The following is a 23,267-nucleotide window of genomic DNA, read 5'->3' as shown; positions in this document are numbered from 1 at the left end:
TAATGGAAAAGAAAAAGAAAAGAAAAAAGTTTTTTAAAAAAGAAACAGCCCCTGGTGATTAGGGGCACTGAGAGTGGGGACACAACAGGCATGTTGGCCTTTGAAATATCTCTTATAGCTCTATCCTCCCAAAAGAGGGACATCAAATTCCCACTTCATGTATGAGTAAAAGAAGAACCAGAAAGGCTAAGTGGCAAGGCTCAGGCCATGCAGCACTGGAGCAAATGTGGTGACCCCCATTCTGAGACTCCCACTTACCCCAGTGGAGGATCCTCAGTGTCTGGACAGAGGCTCCTGGAGGCATTGTCCCCCTCGGCCAGCCCACCAGCCCTCCAGGGCCTGGGCTCTGTAGAGTCTTCCAGAATGTTTGAGTCTGGCCCCAGGGCTAGGCCATTGGTGAGGGAGAGGCCAAGGCTGAGGCCATGGAGGGTCATGTCCAGGCCTTTTGTATGCCCCTCGGTGCCTGCCAGGGTGCCCCTCATTGCATGCCCTGGGCTGGTGTGGCTACTGTTCAGGTCCTCACTGGACGCCATTCCATTCTGGACCCCAGGTTCCTCCTCAGGTTCCATGCTGGGGTCCCAGGTGGCACCATCTTCCCCAGGCAGTGCAGACAGAAGCATATCCTCATCCATGGCAGCCACTGCTTCTCCCCCTGCTGGCTGCTCAAGGGACGCCTTTAGACCTGGCAGCAGATGGAGAGAGAAGGGGGTGGATCAGAAAGAACAGGTGCTGGGCGTTCAATGACCAGTAGAACCAGCACCAGGCAGCCTGCCTGAGGACAAAGAGGTGGGCCCAGATGATCTTCCCAGGACCTCTCAGCTAGAGTCTTGGAGGAGTCTGAGTCTCACTGCTTTGCTCAGGCCAGCCCCACTCACCTCTCCCCTGACCCCCAACCACCACTGTGCTCCAGTCCTACCTTCCCTGTTACTTCTTATGTATCTCTGTTGTGTCCTTCAGAATTCACCACAACCTCTAAGGAAAATCTGGGCTGGGTGGGACTAGGGAAAGGTCCAAGACTCCCCCAAGACCACTTCATTTCCTGCTGGTGAGTGAGGGAACAAAACCTGAGGTCGACAGCAGGCAGCCACTTTGCTTCTTTCCATGTTCCCTCGCCCTGGCTCCAGGAGCCAGAGAAGTGGTGCATGGAGAGCTCTGGATTAGGGTCTGCCTTTACAGGGAGAGTTAAGAAAGGAGGCAAGGACGTCAATCAGAACAGAGGCCACCCCAGAGAAACCAAAGTGAGGCCCGGAGGAGGCTATCCTGAGGCGCAGAACGAGGTGCTGTCCAGGGTGCTGAGCGGGGGCGGCGCCACCCGGGAGTCTCAACGGAGAGCGGGGCTTCCTCCACCCCGCAGCGCCCAACGCTCTGGCTGTGCGAGAGGGAAGTGGCGCGGGGACAGGGGGGGAGCTGGGGTTCCCTTCGACACCTGGCCCCCAGAGCTCACCCAGCCTTGAAGAGGGACTCGTGAGGAGGCTGCCATGGGGCCCTCCAGGGGAGCCCAACTCACTGTGTGACCTCGTGAAGGTCCAGGTTGGGACTCCTCACTGCTCCCCCCAGGCCAACACCCCCTTCCCTCTGCCTGCTCCGGGTCTGTTTCTCCTGTGTAAAACGAGGAGACCCAGTTTACCTGTCACCTCCACCCCATCCCTTTTTAAACACATCAGAACCAGCTCAGTTTCCCAGGGGCTTCCTGCCCAATCTCAGGTGGGAGGGTGGAGTGATGGGCTGTGTGCCTCAGCCCTCTCTGTCTGTGGCCATTTCTGCCCCACCCCACCCCCAGTGACCTCTGCCAGCAAGGACACAGACCAGTCCCTCCCAAGAACTCCCTTCCTTCTCTCTTCGGGCCTCAGCTTCCCCCATCACCCTCACTCTCCTCTGGAGAAGAGGTGCTGGGGGTTCAGGAAAGGCTGGAAGAGGAGAGCGACTGGTCAGCCTTCTGAGCTACAGCAGAACAAGCTGTGGGTACAGCGACGGGGATTTAAGGAAGGCCCACACTTCCTACACTCACCTGATCGTAAGTGTCACCTGGAGGAACTTGTTAAATACAGGCCCTCCCCCAGGCCTCCTGAATCAGAGTCTCCAGAGAATGGGTATAGTGACCTGTTACCCTTATCATACGGCAAATTTGGGAAACACTGTTTTAGACTCCAGGAGAAACTTCCCGCATAGAGATGAGCCTGGAGAGGAAGGTGAGTCTACTCTGGGGGCTCCTGAGCAATTGGAGGGAGGTTTGTCACCACAGGACCACTTAAGGTTCACGTGCTCCTTGGTTTTCAAACATGGAGTAGAAGAGAGCAGGGCTGATGCGGGATCTGGGGCCTCAGCCCACCTACCCCTGAGTGTCACCTCCTAGAGTTCTGAAGACTGTATGAGCAAAAGATTTTCACTCTAAAAAAAGAAAACTTCCACAGACTTAAAAAAAAAAAAAAATGTGACAAGCCAGGCTCCAGACTATCTGGGCCCTGATCCTAGGACGCTGGGGACCCCAAGGGGCTTGGCACTGAGTGAGGGATTCTTTCTGGTCTGCCCTAAATCCCTTGCTGCAGTTGCTATTTCAATCCACTCCCTCAGGTTGTGTGCTGAGGAGGCAGAACAGGAGGTCATCTCCTCAGCTGAGACTCCTTGCAGGGAGGGAAGCATTTAGAAAGGAAAGAGGAGGGACAGCGAGGTCTATGGGCCTGGTGCCTGAGTTCTGGTCCTCTGGTCTGCTTTCTAGCCCACAGGCATGGGTGAGCACTGGATCTGGGGCACAGAGCATCAGCCTAATTCCACCAGGATTCCTCAGGCTCCTATAGGCACACAGGAAGGCTGAGCATGGCAGGGTGCAGTGCCTCCCCTTTGGCCAGGGCTCTGCCTGAGCTCCCAGTGAAGCCTGACATTTGAGAGTATAAGTGGCTTCCCCTGGTGCTCAGTCTACACCAGCCCCAAAGCCAGGGTTGTGGACAAATCAAGGACCTCTTGGGAGGCCCCAACGTCACCCCCGACTCCCAGCAGCTGCCTCAGGCTGGCTCTAGCCCTACCTGCCCTGCCATGTCCTCCTGCAGCTGACAGCATGATGGAGGTTCTGCCAACACTGGGCACGGGGCCGTGTCCTCAGCTTCTGGGGTGGACAGACAAGGGGCACATTGAGCTCCACTTTGGGCAGGGGCCCAGAGTCCCTGCCTGGGCTAAAGGCCAACTGAGCCCAGAAAGAGCTGAGCCAGGACCCCCCCTCTTGCTGGACCCAAGGAGAGGTGCATACAGGGGGGTCTTCCGAGCAGAATGTGAAACGATGCCCCAAATCCTTGCTCTGAATCACCATGTGCCTTGGGACTCATCACTGTCCCGTCTGACCTTTATGACCTTTATGAACCCATCTGCAGAAGGGGGACATCACCTCCACTCTCCTTCCCCAGGGCTGGTGGGAGAACTTAAGGTCATGAGTACTAAGAGGACTGAGATCCAAGGAAGAACAAACACACTACAGAGGTCAAGGAGAAAGGCAGCTACAGCCTACTCTCTCTACTACCATATTTGACATATGGGAAGACTGAGGCATAGAACCAGGAAAGGCTTTGCCTGAGGTCACAGGTTGAGTAGCTGCCTCGAGTCTCAAGAGCAGCCTCTCTCTGCACCCGGATGGGCTGGGAGTACAGGATGAGCCCCCATTTCCCAGACCCTCCGTCAGACCCTCCCACGAGATCATGGGCTCAAATCCTCCACCAGAAGCGTCTACCCAAAGCAGTGGCCCTGCCCACTTCCAGCCCTGCCAGGAAGAGCAGGGAATGGGGGGACAGCTGGGCCACAGGGCACCCATGCCAAGGAGATGCCTGCAAATGACAGGCTGGCAGTGCCTACATCCCCTGCCTCCTCCCTCAGCCAGAACCAGGCCCCACTCCAGGCGGTGGCTCTGTGGACTGCCCTTGGGATAACCTTGGGCTGAGCAGCCTCTTTTTCAGCACCAACCAAAATGGGACCCAAGATGGTAATGGAACTCTGGTTGGGCCAGGTCTCAGGTGTTCCTATGACAACCCTAGCCCCCTTCCCACTACCCCCATGGCAGCTGGAGTGAGTTGTGAAAACACAAATTACATCACACCCCCTCCTTCACTGGTAACCCCATCGGCTCCCATCACCAATCTGGCCGCCTCAGCATGGCCTAAAAAGGCTCTGCCTGAGCTGGTTCATGGCCCTTGCCCATCCCCCACCCCAGCAGCCACACTGGCCTTCTTTCTGCTCCCTGAGCTCATTCCCACCTCAGGGCCTTTGCACCAGCTGTACCCTTGGCCTAGAATGCTCCTTCCCTAGATCTTTAAATGACTGCCTCTTCTGTCACTCAGGGCTTAACTCCAATGCTGTCTCTTCAGAGAGGTCCTCCCTGAGTACCTAGCACTCTTTCACATTTCCTCACAGAGCACTGTGTCTGCTAAGTAGACCTGAAACTCCATTTTCCATTTGTTTCCTTATTTTCTGCCCATCTCCCTCACTAGCTGGTGAGTTCAGTGAGGGTGGGGACTAGGTCACGTTCACTGCTGTCTCCCCCAGAGCCTAGAACAGGGCCTGGGAAACAGTGGTCACTTTTTAAATATTTGGCAAATGAAAACCTAGAGATTACCATCATCCCCACTGTAGGCAGAGACTGAGAGAGGTTGAGGACCATGCTCAGGGTCACAAAGGTGGAAAGTGACAAGGCTGGTGTCTGCTTAGAATAATGACATGGGACTGTCAAAGGGATAACTTCATAAAGTGCCTTCCAGGCTGGGACCCAAGCCAGGGAGTGTGGAAAGCTCAAGAAAAGGGCTGGAGGGCCCAACATGTTCTATAAGACAGAGGGCAGATGCAAAGGTGCAGGCGCCTGTGCATATGTCTGTGAGCAAGCATACGGTACAGCATTTGTGGGCACAAACACACACGCACACACACTGAGACACAAAAACACACGGAGGGAGGCAGCAGCCACTCAGAAGGTGGTCCCCCGGTGGGATGAGGAGTCCACGGGCCTGTGGCAAGGTCTAGGGAAGTCAGACCTGCATCACTGGGCAGCTGGTGTTGAAACCATTCTGCTCTAGGAGAAGCCAGGGCAGGGAAGGGACGACCCAGTGCTTCAGGCTACAGCAGGGGGTGGGGAAGACAGGCACCCACAGTGACCACAGCCACACCTGTGGAATCAGGCAGCTGAGTGGATTTGGGAGGAGATTGGGGAGTATAGGCCCACTTACGAGAAATGGAAGAACATGAGGCAGAGCTAGGATAGGGAACCGGTGATGTGAGTACTACCCAGGACAAGCCAAATCTAAGAGTGGGTGGGATGTCCAAGGCAGGGTATATGTGGGGACTGGGAATACAGAAAATCATCCTGGAATGTCAGTGTAGAGGCAACAGTGAGATCACAGCGTCCCAGAGAGCAGGGCTGGGAGCCAGGCACTCAGGTGTTGCCCTTCAGGGTCTAGGGGAGCTTGGGCAAAGGAAACCCTTTTCTGGCCACTCAGAGTTTCATGAAGCCTACTTGCAAGAAAAGAAAAAAAAGCTGGAAAACTTTCATTCTCAGCTTTGTTCTCTGCCTCCTGGGAACCCAAGCTGAACACCCCCTGTGGCTCACTGCCCTTCCCCCAAATTTGTGTGACAGTAACTGACCCCCGCAGCTCACCCAGATTTCAGCACATAAGCTGGAATCTTCACACACACATGAACACACCAAGACTGTTAAATAAGGTAATCAGTGAAAAGGGCAGGCATGCTTTAAGTGCTCAGAACAGACCTTGGCCAGCTGCACCCCATACCACTCACGGGGCCTGGGCCGGCCCAGCCCTGTGCACTCCAGGCCTCCAAAAGAACCTGCTGAGCCGCTGATGGCACAGGCACCAGGGAGGTGGGGCCCCTGGATCACACAGCTCACTGTGCCTCCCCATAACTTCTGCCAGCCAAGGAGTCTGGAGGCCTGGACCTTGCTGTCACCCCAAAGCTATGAGCACACTCCTAGGCATAGGTCAGCTGAGTGTGTGCTTCCTTCTTGATCTACCTGCCCAGGGCAGGATAGGTGTCCAGGATAGGCATGTCTAGCCAGGAGCCTTGAGAACTGCCCTGCCTCCATTCCCCAAAGTGACCCTAATCCCTCTACTTACCTGGTCTTCTCAGCTTGGACCACCTTGTGCAGCAAGTGCCTCAGATGGGACAGTCCAGGAGGGTGCGTCAGTGCCCTAACCCTGCAGTCAGACAGACCTAGCTTCAAATCCCACAAGCTGTGTGACCTCGGGACAGGTGCCCACCTCTCTGAGCCTCAGAACGCTCCTCAGCAACATGGGGGGTGGGATGCTAACAGCATCCCCCTCTCAAGGTTGCAGCGAAGACAGAGGAGATGCTGTGGGTATGAGGCTCAGCTCAGAGTCGGGCACAAGTGCTCAGGGAGGGGCAGCAGCTACTGCTCTTCCAGAACCATCTCTCAGGTCTGCAGGGAAGCAAGCTGGCTGCCCATGCTGGAGGCAGAATGCACAGGAGAGCAGTCCAGAACACCCAAGGGTCCCAGCAGACATTTGCCCTGGGCAGCCTGTCAGAGCAGGTTCTGAGGCAGCGGCATTAGAGACTCAGCCTGAGGGTTAAAGCAGGGGAATGGCTCCTGTGGGGACCAGGAGGGTGGGACAGAGAGGGTGCCCCTCCCTCTCCTGAGGCAGGTGAGGACCCTCCAGTCCTGGCCCCAGGCCAGACTCCCTCCAACCTTTCCAACTCAAGGCACAAAAGCCACATCGGGTGCAGGGCAAGGGCCAGAGGCCTGGACCTTCCTTAAAAGGCGCCCATCCCCTATGGGTGATATCAATCTGGGATTAACCAGGAGGCCAGCACCACCCAACTTTCCTCCTCTCAGCCTGGCCCCTGGGGAACCAGCTTTGCCTTGGGTCGTGGGGGTCTAAAAGGCCTCCTTTCCCATGGTCAGCAAGCAGAAGTTCCTAGGACTAGTGTACATTTGCATCTTATTTGCACGTGCCCCACAGCCTGCTGGGACTATAGGAGCCCCTGGGCCCAGCTCTGCAAAGGTCATTCTTTGACATTCCCCAGCTTACTTCACTCTGCACCCTCCAGCCACTTGGCACCTCCATTTGCTTAGCATTTGCATACATCTGCATGCTGGTTGGAGAGCCCTCAACACTGATGAACTTCACAGCGCCTGCTATCAAACCCCGAATCATGTTTATAGGTGGTGACTTCGCCCTCAGCCATCTTTCCCTGCAGGACGAACCCTCAGTTATAAGGCGCAACAGAGGACAAGGCTGCTCTGGTTAAGTTGGCTGCTGCCTGTCTTCCTGGAACTTCAGTTGGCACCTGGGACTCACTCTGCTTCTTGAGCCACATTTGAGCCATGAATCTGCAGACTGAGAGTTGAACCCCAAAAGCTACAGTGAACTGACCAAGTCCTCCCAACAAGTCCTGTCTTGGCTAAAAAGCCTGGGTCAGGGTAGACTCCAGGGGCTCAAACTCTGAGCAGCTTCCCGTCAGTTTGATTCAGCCAGAAGAGATAACCAAAAAAGGTCATACTCCCTTCTCCCTGCCCAATTTTCACTTACCCCACACCCTCCTGAGCCTCGTGTTATTCTCTATCTACCCTGCCTCTTCTCTGCCTTCTGCCCTGAGATCTTCCTCCTCACCCTCTCCCAACCTCCTGATTATGTCACGCTACTTAACCCCTCCCTTGCCAAGTCCTCTCTTTCCCTCCTTCCCTCCTCTTCCCCTGTCCTCTCCTGTTTCTGTTTCAGGCTTCACACAGGGTCTGAAAAAGGTTGTGGTCTCCTTGGGCCCAGTTGAGGGCAAGCAGCATGTGGTACAAAGCAAGCAAGTGTGAAAGGGTCTATGCTGGGCCATTGCACGATTGCCTCTCTGTCCCCACCTCTGAAACTGACTCTCCTATTCAGCCATAGCCCACTGATGGGAGACCTGGGGACTGGTAAAAGCCTCACCTCTTGATGGACAGTCCACAAGGTAGGAGAGAAAAAGAGGAGTCAGGAATGACACCAGTGTTTGGAGACTGAGCACCTGGAAGGATGGAGGCATCAATCCTTAGATGGAGAAGACTGGATGGAGCAAGTTTAGGAAGGAAAATCAGGAGGAAAGGAGCTCAGTTTTGGACAAGTTGAGTTTGAGGTGTCCAGTAGACATGGTGGTCAAGAAGCTGAGTGAGCTATTGGAGCTCAGGAGAGAAGTCAAGATTTGGGATACAAATTTGGGAGCTGAGGGCACATAGGCAGTGTGTAAAGCCACAGGACTGGATGAAGTCAGCTCAAGAGTGAATGCAAACGAGGAAGAGCAGCCACTCAAGGGCAGGCACTCCAATGTTATAATGTGGGAGCGAGAGAGAAGAAGACGGAGGAGCAGCCACAAGGTCAGAGGAGAACAGGATAATGGATGTCCTGGAGGTCAAGGAATGCATTTCAGGGAAGAGGGAGAGATTGAAGGTGTCAGATGCTATAGATGAGGACTGAGGCCATTGCATGTAGCAACACGGAGGTTACTGGTGACCTTGAGAAGAGCAGTCAGTGGACAACTTTCTGGGTCATTTTGCTGTAAAGGGGAGCACAGAGATGCAGGGATAGCTGGCTGAAGAAAATGAGAGTCATCTTTTAAGACAGGAGAAATAATAACAAGATATCTGCTGATGGAATGATCCAGTTGAGGGGGAACCTATAAAGCAGGAGGGGGCATTTGCTGGAGCAGTGTGGGCCCCCCACATTATAGGTCCCCTTCTACTCCACAAGGGGACAGGATCTCTTGCACAATAGAAGGTGTCCTAAACCAGGAGCAGGGACCCTTCACCCACAGGGATGAGAAAAGGCAGACCCATGGGTGCAGAGGCCCATGGATAGATGAACACAGCACTGGCAGTCCGAAGACTGCTTCTGCTTTCTCAAAGAAGTAGGAGGCAATGTCCTCTGCTTTGAGGGTGGACTGCAGGAGAGAGGCTAGGGCTGAAGGCAGAACAGAAAGAGTGAACTAGCCACCAGGTAGGAAGTGAGGGAATGGGCCTGGACCCATGTGGGACTGCGCAGCAGTGCTAAGGACCCACTTGAAGTTCATGGATTTGAACTAAAAGTGAGACCAGTCGGGCAGAGGATTTTCTTAGCCCCGTTCAGCAGCACAGAGGATGGAGGGCAGACCAGGAATTGGATTTAACCAGGGTGGGGGCTCTGCCAAGCAAGTAGGAAGAAGCAAAATGAAGTAAGGGACTTGGGGTCCCTTACTTGGGGACTTTGGAGGGCCTGCAAGGCAGTGTTCATCCTGACTTTCATAGTGGCAGCTGCCTCTCACCCAGCCCTGTCCCCCTTCAAAGGCCCACCCCTGCTGGTGCCTGAGAGCCCCACTATCTGCTCCCTACTGCGTGCTGTGTGTGGCCTTCCCTCCACCCTCATCCCAAACAAGCTCCTAAGAAGGCGGTCACAGGTGGCCACCAAGACCTGGGGAGCTCTCCACATGCTGTTCCTTTGACCTGAAAAATACCCCAAACCTCACACACTGAAAACAGCATTCTCCACAGCATCCCCAAGCCATCCTGTGACCGCTCCCCCACCAGACACCAGTCTCATCACTCTGCCTCTTAATCTCCCCTTACTCCTTCCCTTCTCCACACTCCCATCCCAGCAGGGCCACCACACGAATCCCTACCCGACCCCACCTCACCCCCCCCCCCCCATGCACTGCATGCTGCAGCCTCGGATCAGTGCACAAGCATCTTGTGTTGGACCATGTCAGGGCCTCCTGCCGTCTTTATCACCATGCCGGCCCTGCCATCCATGCCACCCACTGCAGAGAGCCTCTCCAAGCACTCACATCTGCCTCCTTGCTCCACTCTTTAAAACCCTTCAGTAGCTCGTGGTGCCCTGGGGAAAGGGCCAGCTGTCAGCCAACATTCTAGGCCAGCAGTAGCCCCTTTCTTCCTGTCATGCCCCCCAGGCTCTCTGCTGTCCCCCCAGTCTGTGCCCCTCGCTGCTTTCTCGGGGCTTCTTCCCCACTCTGACAGCATCTGCCCTGAGTTGCGGCTCATGCCATCCACACCCCTGAGGCTGTAACTCCTTGGAGGCCTCGTCAGCATCTGTCTAAGCACCCTTCTCCAGAGTGTGGTCTGAATGCAGACAACCAAGTGGATGAAGCTTCTGGAGGTAGGGAAGAGGGAGGAATAGAACTGAAACAAAGGGACTCCTTAGCCAAGTGACCTAACTTAGCACCACTATTATAGCGCAGCTAATGACAAGTGCCTCCTGATGGAGGCAACAAGAAGGACACGACATCACCTATGGGATATTCTTACCCCAAAACGCTTAACCTGAATCTACTCATGAGGAAGCAGTAAGACAGATCCTGAATGTGGGGCATTCTACATGAACACTGATCAGGACTCTCTAAAACTGACAATGTCATAAGAGACTTAAAAAAAAAAAAACAGACAATTGTTCTAGGTTAAAAGAGACTAAAGATACATAACTAAATGCAAGCCATTCTTTATCCAAAAAAAATTTTTAACCTATAAAGGACATTACAGGGACAACTAGAGAGATTTGAATATGGAATTATATGAGATTAGATTGCATCATTAAAATTTCTTGGATATGATTCACAGTAGAGTCATTACATATTGGGCTTCCCTGGTGGCTCAGCAGTAAAGAATCCGCCTGCCAATGCAGGAGACACAGCTTCAGTCTCTGGGTCGGGAAGATCCCCTGGAGAAGGAAATGGCAACCCACTCCAGTCTTCTTGCCTGGGAAATCCCACAGACAGAGGATCCTGGGGGCTACAGTCAATGGGGCCGCACGAGTTGGACAAACTTAGCAACTAAACAACAACATTATGTATTGTAGAAAAATGTCCTCATTTTAGGAAATTTATACTGAGTGCTTCAAGCTGAAGTGCTATGATGTCTGCAACTTACTTTCAGAAGTTTTAGAGAGAGAAACAAATGTGGGCAAAATGTCAATAACTGACAAATGGAGGTCTCTAGGCAAAGGGCATGTATATATGGGCATACATATATATATTCATACTGCGAGTGTCCACTGTATGATTAGGTATGACAAGACAAGAAGTTATGGGGAAGGAAGAGAGTGGAGGGGGACACTCTAAAGAGGGGAGCTCAGGGTTGGCTGCGGAAGCACAGAGGTCACAGGAAAGGGCAGTTCTCATGCAGTAGCCCGCACACTGGGCGCGGGCCGGGCCTGGATGCTAGAGTCACCCGGGCCAAGCAGACACAGTCCTGGAGCGACTCACCCCCTAAACGGGGTCAAACTAATATATGGACACACCAGTTTAGAAGGACAGGCCCTGTGGGAAACAACCAGGGCCCAGGGAGACCAGCAGGGCAGCCCTCAACTGGGGCAAGGCTATCCGGAGCAGGGGCCCTAACCCACCTCTGCCTGAGCCATAGCAAGGAGCTGGGTCTGGCCCAGGCCCACCCCCTAAAAAAACCCCCGAAGGGGCAACAGCCTGAGTGTATCCTCCCATGTGAGAAGCCAGGCTAAATATGGAGCCCAGACATAAGATGCCGCTCAAAACAGATTTTCCCGGAAAAGACCATCTGGCACAGAATGTCTACACCATCGTCTGTCGCGAGAGGCAGTGTCGTTCTCCTGCAAGCCAGCGTCGTCCGGGAAGGGAATGCCTCGATCCTGACTCTCTAGAAGACCCCAGCTGAGCATCTCAGTTTTCTCCAAATTCACCTCCTCACTCCAGAAGAGGTGTTCAGTCCCACCACCCTCCTAACTTGCATCTCCAAGGAAGAAGAGAAAGACTGGGGACAGAAGTCCCAGCTTCAAACAGTTCTCTGTGCCTGTGCTCAGCCATTTTTGACTCTTTGCAACCCCATGGACTGTAACCTGCCAGGCTCCTCTGTCCATGGGATTTTCCAGGTAAGAATACTGGAGTAGGGTACCACTCCCCATCCAGGGATCGAACCCGTGTCTTGTGTGTCACCTGCCTTGCAGGCGGAATCCCTACCCACTGAGCCATCAGTTCCAACCAAGTGCAAATCCTGATTCTGTCACTTACTAACTAGGTGACTTACAAGCAACTTTTCCTGAGCTGACTCTTTGCAACCCCATGGACTATAGCTCACCAGGTGACTAAAGCTCATCAGGCTCTTCTGTCCATGAAATTCTCTAGGCAAGAATACTGGAGTGGGTAGCTTTTCCCTTCTCCAGGAGATCTTCCCAACCCAGGGATCAACCCAGGTCTCCTGAACTGCGGGCAGATTTTTTACCATCTGAGCCACCTGGGAAGCCCTCCTGAGCCTAAGTATCCACTAAACAGAAACAATGGGTGTACCTCCCTGTATACAAGAGTATTGAGCACCGTGGCCATGCACAAGTATGGAAGCTGGGTGACATCATGTTCTCCCACCCCTCTCTCAGTCCTGTCAAGAGCAGCAAGTCCTTCTTTCCAGCTAACTGCTCCACGCCCCACTTCAGGAAACACTCAGGGTCAGATTAGCTGGGGAGCACACACCCGTAGCTGTCAGACCAGGACGAGTAGCAAGGAGGGAAGCCCCTCAGGCTGCCATAGCGAACTCCTGGGACTACAAGTCGCAAGCCACCCAAGCACTGCGGCTTCAGTCCCTCCCTGCAAAGGCACCAGCAAGGGAGGCGTTCCAAGGGCTTTCCAGTCAACCTCCTCTCTTGAACGGCCACCACCCACCCACTCATCCCACTGTGTGGAACCCTCTGGTGCAGCCATGACCTGGGGACTTGCCCTGTTTCCACCAGGACCAAACTCTGCAGTGGCCCCATTCAAAAGGCATTGTCTCTCACCATAGGCTGAGGAAAGGGGGCTCTTGAGAGGGAAAGTGGGTGTGACGTGAGAGATGTGAGGTGAATAAAGAGGGCAGCTGGCCCATTTTGCTGATTCAGAGATCACAGGTGAGAGAATTTGCAGTGTCGTTGGGAGGCGGTATTTCTAACCTCTCAAGGAAGAGGTGGAAAATGACTATATCTGCCCAGGGCAACAGACTAGGCTTGGAGGTAATCCCAATGCCCCTTCCCCACTCTCCTTCGAGCTGTCTGAGTATCCTCCATTAAGGAGCTCTTGTTTCCAAGGTCTGAAAGAAGGAGCTGGAGAACCCAGGAAAGTCCAAATGCCTCTCCCCAAGCCCAGGCTGCCCACTGACCATGACCAAGCCCTGAGCCCGCTCCTTGCCCCTCATTCACCCACTCGAGTTCAGCCTGGTTTATCCTGAGCTTGCCAGGAATTCTCAGACCCACTTCCATTGTGGCTGATGCCCCCAGTTCTCTCCCAGGGCCCCCCACGATGGCCCTAAGATGAAGAGATGGGCTGAGGCAGCAGCCCCCTGGACCAGTGCAGAGACAATGCCCCCAGTTCTGACTCAGGGAGCCCCCAGGTCCTCCAGGGACAGCAAGAGTTAGAATACATCCTTCTGGGGGGGGGGGGCGTCAGGCAGAGGGTCCCCACATCTGGACTCCCTGCCCCACCGGCGACTCTGAGGACCCCTCCTTCCCTGCAGCTGCCATAGCCATTATGTGCCTCCTGGCTTTGCCCGCTGCTGCCTGCCACGCCCCCATACAAGCCTCTCTCCAGCGGCAGAGCTGGGAGCCGCTGAGGCCTGGCCGCCAAGCCAGGCTGTCAAAGTTGGGAAACTGGAAACAGAAATAAATCCTCAAAGCTGCTCCGTGGTAAAGGTAGCTGCCAGCAGGCCTGGCACCGAACACCCCAGGTCCCTGGCCACCAAGCTCCCACTGGCACCCCATCAAGGTACACATATACACTCGGATTAGACAAATGGGGAGGGGGCATCAGGGGACAATTGGGCTGCCCTCCCTAATCCTCCCTGCAGGCTGGCCTGGGGCTCTCTAGCGGTGCCCTCTCTTCCTGGCCCAGACTCTGCCATCCCGGGCTTCCTCTTTCGGCCCCATCTCCATGACAACCGTATCCTTCGGATGCTCCAGCCGCCACGGAATTGATCTCGCAATGTAGCTTTGTTAGCAGACCCAGGCGGGCACGGAGGGCGGAGGGCGGCGCCACCACCCAGCATGCAGCCCCCCAACGCCAGCAGCCCCTCCCGGCCTCCAGCCCCGCTTCGAGAGGGGCGGGGTCCAGGAACACGCCGGCCCTGGGGACAAGGTGGCCCCGTGCGGCCCCACTCACCGCTCCTGCTCCCGGTCGCTGGGTCCAGCCTCTCACGGCGGGGCCATGAGGAGGCCGCCGTGGACCGGCCGTCCCGCTCCGCCACCGCCTCTCGGGGCTCCCGCGCTCACTGCTATCCCTTCAGGTGTCGGAGACGCGGCTGTGGAGAAGCAGAGCAGAGATGGGGGGGACGGACGGCAGGAGGGAGGGAAGGAAGGAGAGAAGGAGGGAGGGAGGAGCGGGAAGGGCGGGGAAGGGCGGGGGAACTGCGGCGGGGGGGCGGGAGGAACGGATCCGCGAGGCGACAGCGGCCACCCAGGCCGCCCGCCCGCCTGCCCGCTTCTCTGCACTGAGGGCCGGATCGCGCACCTCGACCCGCCGCTGAGAAGAGGCGGCCAGACCCGTCCCGCACCAGCCCGCGCCGGCCCTTTAAGAAAGTGGGGGAGGGGAGCGCTGCGAGGTTCCGCCCCCCCCTCCGAGCCCAGGCAGCTCCGGCGGTCCTCTAACCCCCGGCCAGGCGGCCAGACCCAACCGGCTCGCTCAGCCGGACCTCGGGCCCCAGACCCTGAGCCCTCGGGATCCACCCTCCTCGAGGTGAAGGAGGGAGCGGGTCCTTGCCCTCCGCCGGGTGTGTGGTCTGACTCCTTGCCCTCCACACCCCCCAACACACACACACACCCCAACACACACACACACCACACACGCACACAGAGAGATGCCCGGGGAGACCCAAAGGACAGAGAGGAAGCAGGAGTGCAGGAGCCACGGTGGACGATCCCAGAGAGAGGGAGGCTGAGCCCTTCCTACCTACCTCCAGACCTACTGGGACAGACAGAGGGAGGAGAGACCTGGGGTGTGGGGGTAAGAAGGGGGCTCCAGACAGAGCTGGAAGGAATGCAGTGAGGAGGGGTGCAGGAGAGGAGGACAAAGGGGAGAGATCGGGGTGGGGGGAAGCGAGGAGTGCAGAGTCCCAGTGCCAATCAGGAGCCCAGTGCTGCCCCACAGACGCCACCAGTCACCACCGGGGAGCCCTCCCCCAGCCAGGACCCTAGCTCTGAGGAGGTGGTTGACAGAATTGTGCTAGGGCTACACACTAAAAAGAACATGCTGGCTGTGAGCCTCCTACAGAGCAAGATTCCACCTCTCAGAGGGGTGATAAAGGGCCCCCCCACAGGGATCTGGGGAGACCCGGAGCTGTGAGGAGGCAGGGAGGGTGAGCAGACCCCGTACCACGGAGAAGGGAGATCAGATTAGAGTCCAGTCCTACCACAGGAAGCCACTCTCCACCTCTCTCCTTCCACTGCAGCCCCCAAGGACTGTTCATTACACCCACCTCCTTCCCACCTCCACATCTTTGCAAGTATTCCACCTTCTGCTTCATCAAGCCTTGGTCCCGCTGAGCTCAACAAACTCCTACCCAGTGCTCAAATCCCTGCTTCCAGCAACTGGAGGCTCAGGGTCTGAGCTGCGATCAGTCTCCTCCTGCTTCATCTGGGCCACAGTCGGAGCTGAGGTTTCATCCATCCTGGTGACACTTCCGCTATTAACTGTGCATCTCTATTAAATGTGCATCACACATTTAGTGTGCCAGAGTCCACACTAAATGCTTTCTACGTGTTAGAGTTCACCCTCAAAACAGTCCTACAACCTATTTTACAGATGAGAAAACTAAGACTCCAAAAGCAAAAGCCAGGAGGTCTGCTCCTATAGACACAGCTGAGCAGTTGAGAGGGAAGCCTGGCATGCTGCAGTTCATGGAGTCACAAAGCGTCGGACTTGACGTCGTGACTGAACAACAGCAGCACGTTTATAGCGTCATTGGCCACTGTCTGGAGCACTGCACTGTGACGCTAGGTGCTTTCTCTGTGACTCCCCATCTAACCCTCCCAGTGGTTTTGCAGTGTAGATATCACTACCTCTATTTCTCATGCAAAGAAACAGATGTTAAAAGAAAGTGAGAAAGTTTCAGGAGAGAGTGAAGCACAGGGAAGCCCGGCGTGCTACAGTCCATGGGGTCACAAAGAGTCAGACACAACTGAGCGACTGAACAACTCACGGAATGGATTATTTCATCTCTGTCTACCTAGACAGACTCAGCCCCTTGAAGACAGGTCTGCCTTCTTCACAGTGTACCCTCAGCACCTCATACATGGTGTGGCTTATTAACTACAATTGAAAAGAGACAACAGAAGAAGGATCCTGCTGGCTCTGCACTTGATCTGGGCCAGATTGGTACTAGAACCTAGTCCCTGGGTAGGATCTGCTCCCCAACCTTCCAAACTCTGGGTGCCTGCTGCAGGGGGCATGAGCTGGCCAGACAGGAAACCCAGGTTCTGGTCTGGCCATGGCTGCTTCTTGGCTGCATGGCCACGGGCAGCTGTTATCCCCTCCCTGAGCCTGATTTTCCCATGTCCGGTGGGACTAGCTCAAAGGGTTCAAGGTACAGTCACAAGGCCCCAGGTAGGCTCTGAGTGAGAGAGCGCTTTGGGTGCCATGTGCATGGAGAGAGGGTTACTGTTATTATTCCTTGTAGCCACTTTTACCTTGAAAGAGAACAAGGTCAACGTCCCCCCAACCAGCAGCCAAAATGCTCTGTATTCCCTGAAATCCCTCTAGAAAGGAAGAATCAGCAACTTCTCCCTCTCCTCCTGAGGGAGAGTCTCAGGAAGGCAGCTCCTAAAGGCTAGACGGGGCAGGAGACACAGTTCCCAGCCCACCCAGCCCACCACAGCCTCTGCCACTGCAAGGCCTCTACCTGACCTCCAGCCTCAGGGTCTCCTGCTCTTCCTCAGCCTGGACAAGGTGTGGCATCCAGGGAGGAGAAGAGGCCAGGACCTGAGACCTGCCAACTGGGGGGGAGGCATTCGGGTCTAGCCCTGGCTCAGAGAACACTTGAAACATCCAGTTCCCCCATCTGCCAGCTGGGAGACTGAGGCCTGGCGGAGAGGCTGGAAAGGAATTACCCAAGCAATCCCAGGGCACTCAGTGAGCACCAACTGTATGCCCAGCTGTGCTCCAACCCCATCCCCAAGACAGGGACTTCAGCCCACCAGTCGGCATCCTCTCCTGATACCTCCCACCTCAAATGTGACATTCTAGGACCCTGCTACATCCCAACCACTCCTAATGACCTCACTTTGCATATGTGGGTCCCCTGGCTTGGATGTCTTCCCCTTCACCCACTCTCACTTGGTGGAGTCCGCTCATCCCTGCAGCCCCTTCCAGTCACTGTCCCCTTTTCTGCAGCCCACTACAGCAAAGCTCCTTAAAAAGCTATGCATGCTCTCCAATTCCTCTACCATTCCCTCATGAGCACACTCCAAGGCAACTCTCATCCTCTCATCCGCACTCACTCCACTGACACCACTCATCAAGGTCACCAGCACAGCTGCTGGGGACAGATGTCCAGATTGGGCACTGCACAAGGCCCCCGCGGTGCAGAGGGGTGGACAGAGAGCTGAAATCCAGCCTGCTGTCCTCTCACCACGCTGGGTGCCTGCTACAAAGTTACATGTGGCCGAGAGACGCACCTTATCCTTTCCACTGAGGGGTCTCCCTTTTGCATGCCTGCATAGCCGGATCTCCCTGGAGGGGCCACCTTCTTCCCAGTATTTGTTCAAAGGGACTCGATAGTGGTCCTCCGTGACCAGTACAATGCAAATTCAAAAGTCAATTCTCAAACCTTGTCTTAGGTTATTGGCCACATTTGACACAGTTGATCACCCCTTCTCCCAGAAATATGTTCTCCTCTTGTCTTTGAGGACTCACACTGCCCGGGGTTCCCCTCCTCCTTCCTGGCTGTGCCTTCTTCTTTTCCTTGGGTGATTCCTTCTCCCCCACCACCTCCAAATGCCAATGTGCCCCAGGGCTCAGGCCTCTGTCTTTTCCCCCTTGCACTACCATGCTGAGCCCACCTTGGCTTCAAGGCCCATCTAAACCTTAATGATTCTCACTGCATGATTCTCAAGCTCCAACCTTTTCCCCCTGAAGTCAGACCCACACACCCAACTGCTGGTCTGAAGGGTCCACTCGGATGTCCAAAGAGCAGCTCCAACTTATCCTAACCAAACCTTCCTCATTGCAGCCCATGTCACCACCATCCCTCCCTCAGCTCAGGCAGAAGACCTGGGAGTTATCTTTGCCTCTCCTTCTCTCAGCCCCCACATCCAATCCCTCAACAAATCCCATGGGATTTATTTTCAAAGTAGTCTCAAAGCAGCCACTTGTTATCAGCTCTAATGCCACTGCCTGGCTCCATCCTCTCTCACCAGGATTATTACTATAACCTCCTACCTGGTCCCTTCCTTCTTCCACACAGCCCAACTATCAACATTCCCAACACTGCAGCTGAAGGGATCCTGTTCAGTGTAAGCTCATGTTATTCCTCTGCTCAAAATCCTCAAATGGCTCCCTTATCACTAAGACTCAAGCCAAGTCTTGCTGCAAGGTCCTACTACAATCTGCCCCCAGTCACCTCTCTAATCTCATACCTGTCCAGCCACACTGGCCTCCTGACTATTCCTCTAACATACCAGGCACACTCTTACCTCAGGGCCTTTGCATGTGCTATTCCTGGTGCCTGAGACATCCTCCCCCAGGTAGCTGCATGACTCACCCCTGGCCCCCTTCAGTTCTCTGCTCAAATGTCACCTTCTCCAGTCATCCTATCTAAAATCCTACTCCCTCCCTTACCCACATTTCCCCTTCACCTGCTTCCCTTTCCTCCATAACACAGATTTGTATACTACATGTCTCCTTGCTTATTCTGCTTACTGTCGTCTCCCTCCCACCACTACCATCACTGAACCATAAGCTCCAGGAGGGCAGGAACTTTGTTCTGTCACTTCTGTAACAGTGCCATCCTCATTCCTCATCATGGCACATGCTACACCATGCCATTACTGTCTGGACTGGATGGTCCAAGAGGGCATGAACCCTTCTCCCACCTCTTTGGGTTCCCAGCTCCTTCTGAGCCCAGGGCCAGAACGTGATAGCCTCTGAAAAGGTGATAAAGCCCAAGAATGGATTCATGAGAGGTGATGGACAAACACACACATGGTCCATGGGATTCTCACAAGGCCCAAGGTAGGAAAGCTATGCAGTGAGGAGCAGGCAAGGAGTCAGAGTGGCCAGAGGTGGAATCCTGGGAGCCCCAGGTTCTTGTCTGTAGACCCCCAACATTACCTGAGATTCCTGGGTTAACTGGGAGGAAGTGGAATATGAAAAGACCATTCTCATTGGCAGCACCCCCCCCCCCAATATGAAGCTAATGATTCATCCATTCATTCAACAAACATTTACTGGGCACCTACTGTGTGCCTGTATGCCAGGCCCTGGGAGGGTGGGGTACAGGGCCTAAATGAAGTTCTTCCCTCCACAGTTCACAGCCTAGCAGATGATTTCCTAGGGGAAATGTCTCTGTAGGTGGAGCTTCCTGGGGAAGGCAGCTTATCTGCTTCTCTCCATTTATCACAAGATGAAAACAAATTTTAGGTATGGATATTACTAGTCTCTTGCCTTCAATCTCACCCAGACTGTGAACTCCACAAAGGGCAGGAACTGTGTATCTTGTTATTACTGGATCCCCAGCACCTAGTAGGGGCCTGGAGTGTAGCTGGAGCTCAATAAGTATTGAATGATGGGGACAAATGAATGAATAAATGAGTAGAATGAATAAATAAGCAGTAGAATAGGAGCAGGCCCCTGAAGAAGGGGAGGCTTGCAGCCAAGAGGAGAAGGCAGGGTGAGCAAGGTGAGGTGGAGAGAAGGTCCCCTGGAAGACAGCAGGGCCACGTGCAGGAGGGAAGGGAGACTGCTCAGGCTCTGAGAGCTGCCTGCCCCCCCTCCCTGCCCCCAGCACACGTGGTCCTGCCGGTGCTGGCCCCGGGCCGGTGGACAAAGCCCCACAAGGAGTGCCAGGGACTCTCAGCGCCTAGAGACGGCCGGCCCAGGCCCCAGGCACAGGCAAAGCCTGGCCCAGAACTTTGTCTGAGGGCCTTTGTGGGCCTCTGGGAGCCAGTCCAAGGAGAATGCCGGGAACTGGCCAGGGTGGGATGGGGTGCACCCCCTGCTTCCGGAGGTCCAGCTGGCCATCCAGGCCTGGATTAAGGGGGGTTGGGAAAATAATCTCCTGCTCCCCAAACCCTTACCCTCTGGGGAGCTCACAACACCCCATTTCAGGAAGTGGGGGCTGCCAGGATGGAATGGCCAGTAGATCCCATCCAAGTCACTGAGGTCCAGGGGATGGGGCTCAGAGAGTTAGGGTTGAATCTGACCCTTCCCCTCATCCCACACGTTGCCCCAGGAAGGCAAGCCAGAAAGAAGAGGAAAAGGCTTTCCAAAGGGACATGTCAACTCCTGCCCGGGGAGGCACGGCTAACCGTGATGGTCCAAGGAGGGCGAGCTCCGGGCTAGAACGGGAGCAGAGCGGGGTCCACGAGGGGTCTAGGTCTCCCTCTGCTGGCCCGACTCAGAATTACCAGAGCGTCTCGCGTCATAGGGCCACGCACCGTTCTCGGTCCTCCGCGCCGGACAGCCTGGTTCCCTCTCTCTCTCACTCATCCAGAAAGGAAGCGAATAGAGGTCATATGGGTCATCCCTCTGCCTCGGCACCAGGCTCAGCCGCGCCCCCAAGGTCCAGTCTCAGGACCTCTGTAACCAGCCTCGGTCCTGGGATGCTTGCTCATTCTGAAAGTCCTTTACCTGCACCAACCTAAGTATTTCCTTAACTTGGTTCAGGTTGTCTCCGAAATCCATGCTCTTGCACAGTACAGATGGAAAACTGAGGCTCTACTGATTATCCTATGGTGATCCAGGCCCCTCTTTCTTGGAACTGAGCGGCGTGCTAGGCACTTCTCCCCAGCGCACTCGGGAAGGCAGGAGTCTTACTGGTTGAGAAACGAGAGGCCGCCCCGCCCATCCCCTCTCGCAGCCCTTCAGACAACAGCTCAGGAATGGGTTCTTTTGAGGTCGGGGCGCCATCTTCTGGTGCTTAGAAGAATTGCGCCTGCACCACCAGGCACAACCACGGGCTGAGACCTCGGGTAACAATTACAGCAGATGACTTTTATTAAGACTGTTATGTGAGCCAGGTTCATGCTAAGTTCTTCGCATTATCTCATTTCACACATTATCTCATTTCACCCACACAGAAACCCTAGGAGGTGGACATGATTCAACCCATTTTACCCAGAAAGGCACTGAAGCTGGGAAAAATAAGTGACCTAGAGCAAAATACACCTCTAGTGAAAAAAAGACCACACTCCACCCTCTGGTATGCACTTTGTCCCTCGTGTACTTTAATTGGGCTCTTCCTCCTGCACTTGAGGTGATGGGAAAGTGGCAGCTCTGGAATGAGCTCTACTAGGGAAGACCTCCCGCTTCCCACTTCCCTCCCCAACCTTGGGTGCAATCCATCTCAGTTTAGCTTGCAGCTCGTGTGGAGGGATTCCTCAGTCCCTCTCACCCCATAAGTGCCCATGTCCTTCTCTCCTGACAGTTTGAGAGCTCCTCTCTGGCTGGATCAAAGCAAATCTGTTCCCATTTCCCCCTTTTCAGCACTGATCATTGGGTGCCCTCCATGTGTTAAACCCTTCTCACCTGGGATGGACCCCTGCTGACCCTACCCAGCCCCTTCCCCACCTCCTAGTTCAGGAGCTCAGGCAGACACAGCATCAGTGGCTGCAAGTGACAGAAACTGGCCTCAGTGAAATGGGGCTCAAATGAAAAGTCCAGATGTAGATCCAACTGCAGGAAGTAACAAATCCAGGCCCTAACAGTGACCTTTTCCACATCTGCAGCCCAGTGTGGTTCAGGCAGCTCTGAGCACCTGTCTAGCTTTGAGGGAAGAAGCCTGCCCAATGCCAAGAATGTAAGCAAAAGTCTTAGGGTTCAGTCTCATTGCCCCGGCCAACGAAATATTCCCAGCCCTGAGCCAGTCACTATAGCCTAAGGAGCCACTGCCCGGCTTGGAGTGAGGAGTGGGATCAGCCCCAGGCAGTCTCTATGGACTGATGGTGGGAGGGGAAAGGTTCCAAAGGGAAACACGGGTTAGGAGTCACAGGACCCCCGCTGCTACACAGCAAACAGCCCTGATGTCCACAACACCTGGCCCTGCCGAAAGCCCACCTTTTCTTGACTCCAACCCATTTTTAGATTGCAGACCCCTTCCTAAATTATCCTACTTTCTTCCTTCTTTCATTCAACAAACTGTTGTTGCTGCTGCTAAGTCACTTCCGTCGTGTCCGACTCTGTGCGACCCCATAGACATCAGCCCACCAGGCTCTCTGGTCCCTGGGATTCTCCAGGCAAGAGCACTGGAGTGGGTTGCCATTTCCTTCTCCAATTCGCGAAAGTGAAAAGTGAAAGTGAAGTCGCTAGGTCGTGTCCAACTCTTAGCAACCCCATGGACCGCAGCCTACCAAGCTCCTCCATCCGTGGGATTTTTCAGGCAAGAGTACTGGAGTGGGGTGCCATTGCCTTCTCCAACATATTCACTTCTGGCAAATCATATCAGTAAACAAAAGAGGGGAAAATCCTTGCCCCACTAAAAGCACTGCTAGTGTGGGGGGGACAATAAACACAAGTAAGTGAAATTTATAATAGTATAGACAGTGATGAGTCCTACAGGGAGAAATAGGGTACTGCAGAAGGAATCCGGAGGGTGGACAGGGTGAGAGGTATTGAAACTTTAAATAGAGAACTACTGTTAGACACCTTGAGAAGGTGAATTCAAGCAAAAACAAGAAAGAGGTAAAAAGAATTTTTCATGTAGCTATCTAGGGGAGGAGAGTCCCAAAGAACAAGAGCCAGTGCAAAGGCCCTGAGGTTAGAGTGCCGAGCATGCTCCTGGAACAGCTAGGAGCCAAGGGAACAAGGGGAGAGTGGAGATGAGGCAGAGAAGGGGCCGGGAGACACAGGGCCTCGGAGGCCACTGTAAGGACTTTGATACTGAGTGACATAAGAAGCCGCCCAAGATTTAGAACAAAGAACTAACCTGATTTGATGTATATGTTTAAAGGATCCCTCTGGCCACTATGCTGGAGATAGACAGGAGGGGTCAGGGCTGAGCCTGGAGACCAGTGAGGCCACTGCAGAATTCCACGGTAGAGCTGGTGGGAACCCAGACCAGGGTGGTAGCAGTGGAGCTGGTAAAAAGTAGGCAGACTCTGGATATATTTTGA

General features: G+C 54.7%; 1 protein-coding gene across 1 annotated transcript in view; it reads right to left on the bottom strand.

Moving 5' to 3' along the window:
• Positions 1-14,153, bottom strand: part of PSD2 (pleckstrin and Sec7 domain containing 2) — a 48,577-nt gene extending 34,424 nt beyond the window's left edge. The window contains exons 1-2 of the mRNA XM_065935527.1: positions 14,107-14,153; positions 259-682 (exon numbers count right to left, since the gene is read on the bottom strand). Of these exons, the coding sequence (XP_065791599.1) occupies positions 259-632 (374 nt within the window). The 5' untranslated portion in view covers positions 633-682; positions 14,107-14,153. The remainder of the gene's footprint in view (positions 1-258; positions 683-14,106) is intronic.
• Between the last annotated feature and the right edge of the window lie 9,114 nt (positions 14,154-23,267).

Source organism: Muntiacus reevesi, chromosome 1 (genome assembly GCF_963930625.1).
Source record: "Muntiacus reevesi chromosome 1, mMunRee1.1, whole genome shotgun sequence".
Classification (NCBI taxonomy): Eukaryota; Metazoa; Chordata; class Mammalia; order Artiodactyla; family Cervidae; genus Muntiacus; species Muntiacus reevesi.
This window is presented reverse-complemented; position numbering and strand designations above follow the sequence as displayed.